The 14,940-nt window shown below is 46.8% G+C and overlaps 1 protein-coding gene across 4 annotated transcripts in view; it reads right to left on the reverse strand.

Annotated features, from left to right (window-relative positions):
• BRF1 (BRF1 RNA polymerase III transcription initiation factor subunit) overlaps window positions 1-14,940 on the reverse strand; it is a 257,854-nt gene that overhangs the window by 195,315 nt on the left and 47,599 nt on the right. Inside the window, exon 1 of one of the 4 annotated variants that reach the window (XM_019479955.2) lies at window positions 5,087-5,134. The exons of the other annotated variants lie outside the window; for them this stretch is intronic. Coding sequence (XP_019335500.2) covers window positions 5,087-5,132 — 46 coding nt within the window. The 5' untranslated portion in view covers window positions 5,133-5,134. Of the gene's footprint in view, window positions 1-5,086; window positions 5,135-14,940 lie in introns of those variants that run through there. 4 annotated transcript variants of the gene reach the window in all.

A 14,940-nucleotide genomic window follows, 5' to 3' on the forward strand; every position in this document is an offset into this window, starting at 1 on the left:
AGAAAGAGGTGTTAATTTTAATACATATTCAAACCATTTTATATATAAAATTGACAAAAGGATCCAGCTGTTATATTTCTTTAAATGGAAGAACCAGAGGCCCAAGTATTCTTAACTTTGTACAACAGGCCTGGTCCTCAGGCTGGGACATATCAGTTAGACGTTTCTACAAGTCAGAGTTACAGAAAGTTAACTCTGTACTTAAATCTATCCCCCTGCAATCAGTTTGATGCTGTTACAGATGCTGTTCATATATGATATTTACTGGTCTTGGACAACAAAGCAAATTAGTGATTGAGCTACAGCTACATTTAAACTTTCTTTTCTTTTAGCTGTTAGTCTCAGCCTACAAATAAGTCAAGGCTGACTTGCCACAAGTCATGAATGCACAAGGAATCGAATCAGGGGCATTATTTATCAAACTTTTTTTCAATGCTATCCATTTCCACCAAGAACTGAATATAGACTACTACTAAAAAAAGCACGTGCCACATTTCAGAGGAATTACTATTCTTAAAGTTTCTTTGATGATGTGTCAGATACACAGATTATCCAAAGCACAATGTCTCTGAAGATGTGCTTTGGAACCTGTGCATTTAAACATGGCTAGCATGACCCTGACAAGAAATGCTAGCATATTCGAGTGATGCTTAACTGCATATTAAAATACGCTTAATCCCTGCAGTTCAACTGAAGTCTCCCAACACATTTCAGATGCCATCAGTGGCTTCCCTGGGAAGAGGGGAGCACCTATCTAAGCCATGATCTTCCCTCCTGCACACACCCAACAGCTCTAATGTTTAAAAGTTTAGGCTATAAATTAGACTTATACTTAGTACAATAACAGAACATTAAAATGTTAAGGACAAGAGGGGGATGATCACTGCATTTCTAAAAGACAATGGAACAAGCAGCCATAAGCACGTGCAAGTTAGAAGATGTATCCAGAGTCTAATGGTGTGAAATGAAATGAAAATATAAAAAGAACAATAGGAAAAAAAACCTCATACAATAAGACCTATTGGATTGCACAACTGTTGCCCCAGGTGGAAACTTGCTGGAAACTCCAGGTGCTCGGGACTTTTGAATCCATATAGGACAATGCATAGGGGAAAAAAAAATTACAAATCAGGAACAAGCCAACACTAGGAAAGAGATGGGCTCAATCATTTACTGGACTTAACTCCTACAATTCTATGAAATGCAAATGAATTAATGGAACTAGCCACAGAAGTCTATAAATGATGACTAGTCCCTAAATTGAATGGTCCCTAACATGGAATAATATTATTCTACATGTACTGATCACAAAGAAAATGCATCTGTGCTTACCTGCAAATATATCTCTTTCGAGTAGCAAAGTCCAGAGATTCAGTACAGTTTAGCCTGCTAGCAGTGTGGTGGCAGAACAAGACAAATGTGTTAATTGCTGACAGCAAGGCAGTGCTCTACCCGCTGAAATTCCCTCCAGTTAAGAAAGAGCGGCCACGGCCAGGATAACTCCATTCTACTTTCCTAAAATTACATATTGTGTTAACTGTATTTTGAAGAAAAATCACATTTACTGCAAAGCATAGGGATAATTTTCTCTAATCAAATCTGCAGGTACCAATTTCTATTTATACCCTGGATGATTCATTCGAATTCCAGGGCAGGTCAGATGTGTGGACCTCCTTAGACAAGGGAAGGAAATTATCAGGTAAGAACCAATACATATTCCTATTCTTAACTATGCTGGAATTCAAAGACCCTTGCAATATGGGTCTTCACCACAGTGTGCCTCCAGGATCAGGATTATCCTTTAAAACAGGTATATCAAAAACTAGATAAATTATAATTTATCTTCCCCTAGGCACACATACACAGGGAAAACTTCTGCTGAAAAAACAGGAATGACCTGTACAGAATAACCACTCTGATGAATTTATATATGGTCACCTAACAATGCCATTACAAGAGACGTGGACTCTTCTGCACTGAAACCAGTAGCATTTCTATGGATCAGCTTTGATAGATTGGATGCAAGGATTTTCTGTGACACCTTTCAGGCATCTTTCATGACAACTTCAGAAATCAAGTGCCCTTCTTCCGATTACTGGGAATTAATTTTGGGAATGAATCTTATAAGACGTGTTAAGAACTACTTGCCAGATTTAAATAAAGACCACATCTCACTAGAAAAAGCCCCCAAATTCATAAAAACTGTCTTACTGGCAATATTTACCATGTTAACTTTGGTGTTCATCTTGTCTTCAGAGGACAGTGCAGAAGTTTCACCATTCTTTTGGAATTAAGCTGACTGCGCTCTTCATTGATGAAACTTCAGAGATTCTAATGGTCATAACCTCAACAAGTCTGTTACCCATCAGTGGAAGACTGCTCTGACACCTCAATAAATCATTGTGTTCCAGATGCTGGATATTGTACTGTCTCTATTCTCAAACTGAATCAGGACCTGAAAGTGTCTATTATTCCCACATAGCATATGATAGAAGGATCACTTTTCCTAGCTTCCCTGCATTCATCTTTGAGAGGTAAAAGCACCTTGACCTCTGCCAGGAGATCTTTAGACTTCAGGAAGGCCTTCGATACAGTGTCCCACACCATACTGGTGAACAAGTTAAGAGGCTGTGACTTGGACGACTACACAGTCCAGTGGGTGGCAAATTGGCTGGAGGGTCACACCCAGAGAGTCGTGGTGGATGGGTCGGTATCGACCTGGAAGGGTGTGGGCAGTGGAGTCCCGCAGGGCTCGGTCCTAGGACCGATACTCTTCAATGTCTTCATCAGCAACTTGGACGAGGGAGTGAAGTGTACTCTGTCCAAGTTTACGAATGACAGAAAAATGTGGGGAGAAGTGGACACGCCAGAGGGCAGGGAACAGCTGCAGGCAGACCTGGACAGGTTGGACAAGTGGGCAGAAAACAACAGAATGCAATTCAACAAGGAGAAATGCAAAGTGCTGCACCTAGGGAGGAAAAATGTCCAGCACACCTACTGCCTAGGGAATGACCTGCTTGGTGGCACGGAAGCAGAAAGGGACCTTGGAGTCCTAGTGGACTCCAAAATGAACATGAGTCGGCAGTGTGACGAAGCCATCAGAAAAGCTAATGGCACTTTATTATGCTTCAGCAGATGCATGACGAATAGATCCAAAGAGGTGATACTCCCCTCTATCGGGCGCTGGTCAGACCGCAGTTGGAGTACTGTGTGCAATTCTGGGCGCTGCACTTCAAGACGGATGCGGATAACCTGGAGAGGGTCCAGAGAAGGGCCACTTGTATGGTTAAGGGCTTGCAGGCCAAGCCCTATGAGGAGAGACTGGGGCACCTGGACCTCTTCAGTGTCTGCAAGAGAAGGTTGAGAGGCGACCTTGTGGCTGCCTATAAGCTCATCACGGGGGCACAGAAGGGAATTGGTGAGGTTTTATTCACCAAGGCGCCCCCGGGGGTTATAAGAAATAATGGCCACAAGCTAGCAGAGAGCAGATTTAGACTAGACATTTGGAAGAACTTCTTCAGTCAGAGTGGCCAGGGTCTGGAATGGGCTCCCAAGGGAGGTGGTGCTCTCCCCTACCCTGGGGGTCTTCAAGAGGAGGTTGGATATGTATCTAGCTGGGGTCATCTAGACCCAGCACTCTTTCCTGCCTATGCAGGGGGTCGGACTCGATCTATTGAGGTCCCTTCTGACCCTAACATCTATGAATCTATAAATCTACTATGATGAGATGCAGACAGGATAACTAACAGAAGTGACTGGATAGGTGTCATGTGTGACCTCTGCATCTGAAATAGGTTTGTACATTAAACCAGAAGTCCCAATATGTTCCATTAAGAAGTGGATTTTTGTTTCTATACCACTGTTTATCTTCCTTCATAGATGAGTCTCCTTTTAAGATCTTCAATGCAATAATTCAGCTGGAACTCACCTCTGTTTGGTTCCTGATTCTCTAAGAACAGAAATAAGAAGGAAAACAGCCTTTGATGGGGCTCTCTCACTGTATCTCACACTGATTCAATTTTTCATGCAAGTGGTACTTCTCTCTACAGCAGGAGTCAGCAACCTATAGCCTGTAGGCCAGATCCAGCCGGCAGAGCCACTGAATCCAGCCTGCACGCACATGGCTTCACTGGTGGATGACTTTGGCTGTAGGCACTCTCTCCATGCCACTGAAGGGACAAGCAGTGACAGAAGCCATGTCCTAACACTTGCCCACCTCTGACCCATGGTGGGTCATTCCAGCCCACAGCTGGAAAAGGTTGACAAGCCCTGCTCCACAGGGTCTGGCTGGAACAAGTAGTATTATAAACTTTTCAGATGATTCTGAACATGCAGGGGTGCACTGATAAAGATTTTCTTGATCAATACCAATAGCCAATGATTAACCCACCATATCAGCCAAAGCTGATGCGATAACTGATATTTAGTAATAGTGCAAGGCATTTTAAACTACTGGCATAAATAAACTAGAGGTGCACCAATAAGGATTTTCTTGGCCGATATCAATAGCCAATTGTTTACCAGGCATATGGGCCAATATTGATCTGATAACCAATTTACAGGAACACAGCCGGGCAGCATGGAGAGCAATGCCCTGCAGGTAAGTCTGTAGAAGGAAAGGGAAGTGGGGGAGGGAAGGGGCATCAGGGGGCAGGTCCCCACAGTGAGGGAGTGGGGCAGACACAGGGGCTGGGGACACTGCCCAGCTAGGGTGGTGAATGGGACCCCAGGGCTGGGACAGGGAGCAGGGTAGAGCCATGGGTGGCTCATCCAGGGAGCACAGGGGCACAGCTCCCCTCCACTGTGCACACCCCCAGGGCAGGCACAGGCAGCATGTGCCGCCCCCCACCCCAGATTTGGTGCAGAGGCAGGTGGGCTCTCTGCCCTACTGCCTTTGCCCCAAGAGCTGTGTCCCCTGCCCAACCGGCAGCAGGAGGCACAGCTTGCCACCCCCACCGCTGCTGGATGGGCAGTGGACACGCAGCCCTGGGGTCCCATTCACTGCCCGGGCTGGGCAGCATCCCCAGCCTCAGCCCCACTTCCTCCCTCACCACAGGGGCCTTGATCTCCCTGCCCACACACTTACCTGCAGGGTGCTGCTCTCTATGCTGCCTGGCTGCATTCCTGGCCATGTGCATGCTGCAGCTTCACACGTGCACAAAGCATCCATGGCACTCTGCCAGAAGATATATTTATCAGTGATCTTATCGACTACACTGGCCAAAAATATAAGCAGCCAATAACGTTCATTTTTGTTTGATCAGTGCCAATTTGATATGGTGCCAATATACTGGTGCACTTCTAAAATAAACCTTTTTCTGTTTGCTTGTTTTGCATTTATAACACACACACACACACACACACACACACACACACACCTCCTGCCAGCTGTGACCCTCAAATGAGGAAGGCAGTGACCTCTTTATTCCCATGCACATCACCCCCTTGCCTACAGCTTCCACGGCAGCCCCTCTCCCCACGCAGCCCATGCTGCCGTCCTGGGTGGGCAAGGCAGACCCTTGTGTGGACAGTGGCACCGGGCATGATTGGAGCCCCAAAGCATGTCACTGCCTCAGTGCTGGTGGGCCCCACGCAGCCAAGCTCCTAAAGCTGCCAGGGAGAAGCCGCTTTTGCAAAGGCGCCTAGTGCCCAGAAGAGCCCAATGTCTCCGTAGCAGCCTCGGCACTCAGACCCCTGCTGCATGTCCACATTGCCATGACAGCGGTAGCAGCAGTACCACAATGGCCACTTTTGTTGTTGTGTCCACTCCCTGGCACCCCTTCCCCATCCTGCTGCTCGCCAGGAACCGTAGTCTGCCATGGACTCGTGCCGGCGGTGGGGCACGGGAACTGGACTACGCTTGCCAGAGTGCTTCAGGCACACAGCCATAAATAACAGACTACAACAACCAAAAAACCCGATACCTGATAACTTCATTTCTCCTTTATTGGTGCCAATCTGATATCCACTTGATATATTGGTGCACTTCTATTGAGTAGCCTCAGTTTCCATAAATTCTCTCATAGTAACACTAGGAAAATCGGCAAACAACTTACCTGGACATCTCTTCTCAAAGACACAGGCTCCTTAATACTTGCATAAAACAAACGTGTATCTTTTTCAGAGAAAAGACACCAAAAACATTGGGAGCAGCTTTTTTAGGTTAAGGGGACCTTACTTGCCCTACAGTTCACCCATGTTAGCACTACCTGTGAGAATAGAGAGGCAGGTATCAGTTAACGGGAATATTTCACCTTTATTTGTTGTGTGGATGTCACCCAAGAGCCTTCACACTTAGGGGAGGGGGAGCCAAGGTCATGCCAGCCCTGACAAGGCTGCCTGTAAAGTGCCTGTAAAACTAAGGCTTCACTTTCAGTAAAAATGTCCCTCGTTAGAAAAGGTAAGTCCCTGACCACCAAGGAAGACAGCCATAGCTCCCTTCAGAGGTGACAAGAGGTTGACAGGCAAAAAGCAAGGAATCTGAACAGCCTCCGAACTGGAGGGCAAGACCCAGAATATAGCAAACATTGGACAAAAAGATCTTATTAGCTCCTTGTTTTTCCACAACCCCCTTGTGCCTCCATGACCACTTTCAGGGAGAAAAGGGAGGCATGCCTTGACACCAACTTCCTAAGCAAATTTCTCCATTCTCAGGGCTCTGGGGCATGAAAGCCTACTGACTGAAAGCCTACCCTCCTCAGATGCATTTCATTTGACTTATCTGACTCAAAGAGTTGGCCTTGCTCCCCTATGCAAGGGCTCCCAAGGGAACCAGCGTGTATACTGCTCGTTTTTCTCTGCATTAAGCAGCCCTCCAGGACACTGTGAAGGTGAACAGGAGAGATGGCCGAGAATATCCACCATGCTAAGCTCCATGAAAAGAAGCAAATAAAACTAGCATTGATTTTTACTTCCCTTTGGAATTTGAACCTCTGGTCTTAGCTCAAGGGGAAGGAAAATCTGCAGAAATCTGCAGCCTTGCAATAGGCCTTCCCAATAAAATTAAAAAAAAAAAAAAATCAATGACATAGGGTATAGGTATATTCTACATGTAACTTGCTTTATTTATAACGTTAACAAGTCCTGGAATATGGAAACAATCCCTTCTTTAAAGGCCTTCTGCCCAACACCAATGTAACCACCTAAAGATTTTATTCTAACTAGACACCAAGGCAGAAAGCAAACTCGTGTATTTGTACGGCTTCTTCTAATACAAGTACAGGCAATTATCGGAATTATGACACAACTGGTTCCTGAAAATCGCGTCTTAAGTCGAAACGCTGCAACTCGGAACCAATTTTCCCATAGGAAACAATATTATAAGTGGGGGATTGGTTCCTGAACCAAGGCCCAAATACCTATTTTCACCAAAAATAACCCAGAATTTTGTACTCAATCAATTATAGATGAGTAAAATAGCTACCGTAGTGTATTTATATTGTAAACAGCAATCATATTGATTTGGAAGGACTTCTTTGAGCCAACTTTGCTGGACTTTTTGAAGGGTTCTTGGTTTGAGTCTTTTCAGGAGTCTTGTCTGATTTCTTAAAGAAAGTGCCCAAGGAAGTTTGGACAGATGTTCTCCAGGAAGACAGGTGACGCAGCGAACATGTTCGCTGGCATGGCGTCATGTTGGAGCAAGTGTTGTAAAGTCGAAACTGATGCCAGAAAGTTGAAACAGGGTGTCAATTTATAAACGTTTTAAGTGCAAAACACTGTAACTCGAAACATTGCAAGTCGAGGACTGCCTGTACGTAGTAAGCCCACCTCATGATTACTGCCATCATTGAAAATGATTTCTCCTAATCTTGATATATAACAACAACATACAAATTTACACATCTCTGGTGCTATATAAATAGTATAAGTATTCAGTTTTGTGTGTAATTACTGGTGCATATGGAGATTCTCATTTATGCAATTCCTGTACTGGACTCTAGTTCTGTGCACAGTCCCACAGATTATACTTATGAACCTTGAGAGTTATGCCCAGTATAGATGTCATATCTATTTGGTAATATTATTCTATGCAAGTGCAATGAGCTGCATTGATCATAACATGAAATGCTGTTTTGTAAGAGGATATATATTTCACTAATTTTTTTGTCCCTCCTCTCCTGCCTCTACCCCCAATCTGATCAAGTAAAAAAGAAAAAAGAAAAAAAAAAATCACTCATGGGCTCAGTACTGTAACAGAAAGTCTTAGGGAATCACTTATTTGAATATGATATACCAGGTGCTTTAATTCACTAGTGTGACCAACTTTTCCCTGCAAGAAGGATCTACATTTCTTTACATTTCTCCACACCTGTCCGGCAGGAGCCCATCTTAGGGCTCTGGAGGCACAGGTGAGGGAGCTCCGGGAGGAGGTTAGCAGGCTGAGGGGGATCAGGGAGGCGGAGGATTAAATTGACAGTTATTTCCTTTCCCTGCAGGCCCAGGCACCCAAGGAAGAAGCACCCCGGGGAGTGCCCTCCGCAGCAGAGTGGCAGACGGTCACAGCCAGGACCGGAGCTGCTCGCAGCGAACAGGTACCAGTTCCTCCAGTCCAACTGGAGAACAGGTACGAGGCCCTGGCGACCCTGCAGGAGATGGAAGGGGAGGAGGAAACCCTTGGGCAGGAAGAAACGCCACATTCTTCACGCTCCGAACAGGTCAAGAGATCCAAGCAGACCCAGAGGAGGAGGTGACGAGTGCTCGTCATAGGCGACTCCATCCTGAGAGGTATGGAAGGGCCCATCTGCCACCAGGACCCCTCAACACGAGAGGTATACTGCCTACCCGGAGCAAAGATTCGGGATGTGACGGAGGTAATCCAGGCCAGGATCAAGCCCACCGATTACTACCCCATGGTCCTAGTACATGTGGGTACTAACGATGCATCCAGGAGAACCCCCGATCACCTGATGGCGGACTACAGTGCTCTGGGCGGCGTGCTGAGGGAGTTCGGTGCACAGGTGGTTTTCTCTTCCATCCTACCAGTGAGCGGACGCGGAAGACGGCAGGAGAACTGCATCCGAGAAACCAACTGGCAGCTTCGGCAGTGGTGTCTCGAGGCAGGCTTCGGCTTCCTGGACAACGACCCGCACATTACAACGAGGGACATGTTCAGCTGGGATGGGCTTCACCTGTCCCCCAAAGGTAAGCGTGTGTTTTCTTCTAGGTTGGCGGATCTCCTCCGGCGGGCTTTAAACTAGGCTCGTCGGGGGGAGGGGAAGATGAGGGCGGGGGAAGCTGTGGACCACCAAACCATGTGACACCCACAAAGACAGCCCAGCCTGAAGAAAGAGAACATTGGGAACCTGCAAGTCGCGGGACGGCCAGCACTACGGCACAGGTAAGAAACAAGAAGGTAAGAAATAAGGGGCCCCTTGGGACTCGGAGCTGGGGGGCAGCAAAGGCACCAGTCGCAGGGCTCAAGTGCCTATATACTAATGCTAGGAGCATGGGGAACAAGCAGGATGAACTAGCACTCCTGCTTGCACAAAACACCTATGACTTAGTAGGGCTAACGGAAACCTGGTGGGATTCGTCCCACGACTGGGTGGTACATATTGAGGGCTATAGATTGTACAGAAAGGACAGGGTGGGGAAGAAAGGGGGAGGGGTTGCTCTCTATGTCAATGAACAACATACATCAACCCTCATCAAGATGGAATCCAAGGATGAGGAAGTAGAAGGATTGTGGGTTAGGCTACATGGGGGGCAAGGAGAAAGGGATTTGGTGGTAGGGGTCTGCTACAGACCCCCACATCAAGGGGAAGAAAGAGATTCGGGACTCCTGAGGCAACTCTCGGAGACCATAAAAGCTAAGGAGGCGGTAGTCATGGGGGACCTAAACTACCCGGACATCTGCTGGGAGTCACAGACGGCAAAGTCCCACCGCTCACGCAGGTTTCTAACCTGTGTACAGGACCTCCACCTGACACAGGAGGTGCATGGTCCCACTAGGGGAATGCCATACTGGATCTGGTATTGGCAACGGGGGATGACATGGTAGGGGACCTCCAGATCGGTAGCCATCTGGGGGACAGTGATCACCTAATAATAGAATTCACCATAAGACGTTGAGTGGGTAAGGTAACTAGTAGGGTGAAAGTGCTAGACTTTAGGAAAGCTGATTTCAATGAACTCAGGCAATTAGTCAGGGACGCACTGCAGAGTAGGAGTTTTGAAGTGATGGGAGCCCAAGAAGGGCGGCTGTGCCTTAAGGAAACGATCCTTTGGGCACAAAGCAAGACGATCCCCGTGCGAGGCAAAAGAGGGAAAGGGGCCAGGAGGCTTTCCTGGCTGACCACAGAAATCCAGGGCAGCCTAAGGGACAAAAGGGGAGCATATAAAAAGTGGAAACAGGGAGAGATCACCAAAGACGAATATACCTCCTCTGCTCGTCCTTGTAGGGAGGCATTTAGACGGGCCAAAGCTACCATGGAGCTGAGGATGGCAACCCAAGTAAAAGACAACAAGAAATTGTTTTTTAGATATATAGGGAGTAAAAGGAAGGCCCAGGGAGGAATAGGACCCCTGCTAAATGGGCAGAAACAATTGGTGACGGACAGGGGGGACAAGGCTGAACTCCTCAACGAGTTCTTTGGCTCAGTGTTCCTAAGCGAGGGGCATGACAAGTCTCTCACTGGGGTTGTAGAGAGGCAGCAGCAAGGCGCCAGACTACCATGCGTAGACCCTGAGATGGTGCAGAGTCACTTGGAAGAACTGGATGCGTTTAAGTCGGCAGGCCCGGATGAGCTCCATCCGAGGGTGCTGAAGGCACTGGCCGACATCATTGCAGAGCCACTGGCGGGAATATTTGAATGCTCGTGGTGCACGGGCCAAGTCCCGGAGGACTGGAAGAGAGCCAGTGTGGTCCCCATTTTCAAGAAGGGGAGGAAGGAGGACCCAGGCAACTATAGGCCAGTCAGTCTCACCTCCATCCTTGGCAAAGTCTTTGAAAAAATTATCAAGGCTCACATTTGCAAGAGCCCGGCAGGAAAAATTATGCTGAGGGGAAACCAGCACAGGTTCGTGGCAGGCAGATCATGCCTGACCAATCTAGTCTCTTTTTATGACCAGGTTACGAAACGCCTGGACACAGGAGGAGGGGGTGGATGTTGTATACTTAGACTTCAGGAAGGCCTTCGATATGGTATCCCACCCCATACTGGTGAACAAGTTAAGAGGCTGTGACTTGGACGACTACACAGTCCAGTGGGTGGCAAATTGGCTAGAGGGTCGCACCCAGAGAGTCGTGGTGGATGGGTCGGTTTCGACCTGGAAGGGTGTGGGCAGTGGAGTCCCGCAGGGCTCGGTCCTTGGACCAATACTCTTTAATGTCTTCATCAGCGACTTGGACGAGGGAGTGAAGTGTACTCTGTCCAAGTTTGCAGATGACACAAAGCTATGGGGAGAAGTGGACACGCCGGAGGGCAGGGAACAGCTGCAAGCAGACCTGGACAGGTTAGACAAGTGGGCAGAAAACAACAGGATGCAGTTCAACAAGGAGAAATGCAAAGTGCTGCACCTAGGGAGGAAAAATGTCCAGCACACCTACAGCCTAGGGAATGACCTGCTGGGTGGCACGGAAGTGGAAAGGGACCTTGGAGTCCTAGTGGACTCTAAGATGAACATGAGTCGGCAGTGTGACGAAGCCATCAGAAAAGCCAATGGCACTTTATCGTGCATCAGCAGATGCATGACGAATAGATCCAAAGAGGCGATACTTCCCCTCTATCGGGCACTGGTCAGACCACAGTTGGAGTACTGCGTGCAATTCTGGGCGCCGCACTTCAAGAGGGATGTGGATAACCTGGAGAGGGTCCAGAGATGGGCCACTCGTATGGTTAAGGGCCTGCAGACCAAGCCCTATGACGAGAGACTAGAGAAACTGGACCTTTTCAGCCTCCACAAGAGAAGGTTGAGAGGCGACCTTGTGGCCGCCTATATGTTCATCACAGGGGCACAGAAGGGAATTGGTGAGTATTTATTCACCAAGGCGCCCCCGAGGGTTACACGAAATAATGTCCACAAGCTAGCAGAGAGCAGATTTAGACTGGACATTAGGAAGAACTTCTTCACAGTTCGAGTGGCCAGGGTCTGGAACGGGCTCCCAAGGGAGGTGGTGCTCTCCCCTACCCTGGGGGTCTTCAAGAGGAGGTTAGATGAGTATCTAGCTGGGGTCATCTAGACCCAGCACTCTTTCCTGCTTATGCAGGGGGTCGGACTCGATGATCTGTTGAGGTCCCTTCCATGTTCTTTCCACCAAAAACTACAGACCTTGATCCCCCCACTACCTAACCCAGGGACTTTTTACATGCTCCCTAAAATCCACAAACAAGGGAACCCTGGCAGACCTATCATATCCAACCAGGGGACCCTAACTGAAGAAATATCAGGTTTTGTTGAATCCATCCTAAAACCGCTTGTCACCCACAGAGCAAGTTTTGTCCAAGACACCACAGACTTGCTACGGAAACTTAAAAACATAGACCACCTTCCCAGCAACACACTCCTAGCCACCATGGACGTTACCAGCCTATACACCAACATCCCACACCAGGATGGCATCCATGCCTGCATTACATATCTACAGGAACAAGATTACAACCCAGAATACAGACCCAAAGACATCACTGAGCTTATACACTTCACCCTCACACACAACAATTTCACTTTTAATAATCAACACTTCCTCCAGATGATGGGAACAGCTATGGGCACTAAAATGGCCCCACAGTATGCCAACCTTTTTATGAGCCACCTGGAAGAAGACTTCCTCAAGAACTGCACCATTCAAACCCTTGCTGTACTTACGATATATCGATGACATCTTCATCATTTGGAGTGAGAACCGGAAATCTCTAATTGAGTTCCACCAGAAATTCAACGATCACCATCCCTCCATCCGACTTTCTCTAGAATACTCCAGCACCAACATCCCCTTTTTAGACACGATGATCAGTATCCAGAAGGGTAAAATACAGACCACAGTATACAAGAAACCCACAGACCAACATACATATCTGCACAGAACCAGCAATCACCCGAAACACACCAAAAAAGCTGTGATATACAGCCAAGCCCTCAGATGCCACCGCATCTGTACTGAAGAGAACACCCGGGATCGCCACCTCACCAATCTTAAAAAGGCTTTTGCCCAGCAAGGACACTGCTCCAGAGAGGTAGATCGCACGTTTGAAAGAGCCACCTGGATACCACGTGAAGAACTGCTGCAGTACAGAAGAAAAACACCCACAAATCGCACACCGCTGGTTATGACCTATCACCCATCCCTTGAACCTGTACGGAAAATCCTCAAAAAATTGCAACCCATATTAGAAAAAGACCCTATTCTTAAAAAAATCTTCCCAGAGCCACCCATCCTAGCCTTCAGACAAGCACCGAACCTCGCCAACCTCACCACCAGAAGCAAACTTCCTCAACCCCAGAACACACCAAAAGGATCCAGACCGTGCCAGGACAAGAAATGCAAAACCTGCCCCCACATCTCCACCACCCCCACTATTACTACACCCCACAACAGAGCCATCAGCATCCCAGGATCTTACAGCTGCACCTCCAGGAATGTAGTATACCTCATCCAATGCACCAAATGCCCTGATGGAAGATATGTAGGAGAGACCAGACAACAACTGCACACCAGAATGAACGCACACCGGAAATCCATCAAAGACAGAAATACCCAATTACTGGTGGGGGCACATTTCTCATGGGAGGGCCACTCTCTCTCCAATCTCTCAGTCCTGATCCTCGAGGGAAATTTACACAACACATCCCAGAGACGAGCCTATGAGCTCCATTTCATCAACCTGCTGGATTGGATTTTTGATACATTACAATCTGCCTGGCAACTGACTGCCCAGCCCAGCCCCTGGCTTCTTTACTTTTCATTCCATCCAGGAAGAGCACGCAGCAACTGCTGCAGTGTCCTTCGCCTGACGAAGGGTTTTTGAACCCGAAAGCTTGCTTAATAACTATTCTCCAACCATTTGGGTTGGTCTAATAAAAGATATCAAATTCACCCAAGGAACCTTGTCTGCCTATATCCTTAGACCAACACAGCTACAACCTAAACCCCTATAACTGATAAACACACTTATGGATAGATGAATGCAGACAGGTAAAACTAAAACAGATACATTGTACCTGGTTGCAACACCACCACTTTTATGGTTTACCCATTATATCCTCCTTCTTAGCTGCATATAACCTTCTGCATTTTGTTCTTACTTTTTTGTTTTGAAGTTTTCTAGCTTTGGTCTCTGGCTACTGATGATTTATATTTCCTATTTGCTTAAAAGTAGGTCAGTTGTTTAAGTCCAAGAACAATACAAAAAACACCTTTTTCCTAAAAAGAATTATGTATAGCTTTGTTCTACTCCCAAGATTTCCTATCCCCCTGGACTTGCTAGTTTGCTCCTGACTCGCCAGTTGTTGCAAGGGAAGCATGTTTGTTCTACTTGGCAACTCTTAACTAGTTATCAAAGAGCTTTGAAAAAAGATTAATTGACCTTGTTTTCTATGTATGATGCTTCTATCTGGTCCAAAGATTTCTTAAGTAAAGGGAATAGCCCTGTAAGCCAAATGGAGTACACAAAATAAATGGAATATGCAAAATTGAAAAAAGGGTTACATACAATACCTATATTTTCCAAAATTATATATTTATTTATTTCTTCTCCTGCAGCAAATTAGAATTCATGTAACCTTCATAAGTCAGAAGTTTGTGTATCTAAATAAAGTGCTATCCAGCTCACAAGAGACTGTAAAATTATTTTCAACTACTAATAGGACTTGATTCTTCAATCAGGGTTCTTCTGATTAAATGTCTAGCCATTTGATACTTCCAATCCTTTGAGAAGCAGTATAAGACAGGGGTCTAGTAGATCAGCTGCCCCCTGAAGAAATCCATCCACAGTGTACAGT

The sequence above is a fragment of the Alligator mississippiensis genome, chromosome 2 (genome assembly GCF_030867095.1).
Source record: "Alligator mississippiensis isolate rAllMis1 chromosome 2, rAllMis1, whole genome shotgun sequence".
NCBI lineage: Eukaryota > Metazoa > Chordata > Crocodylia > Alligatoridae > Alligator > Alligator mississippiensis.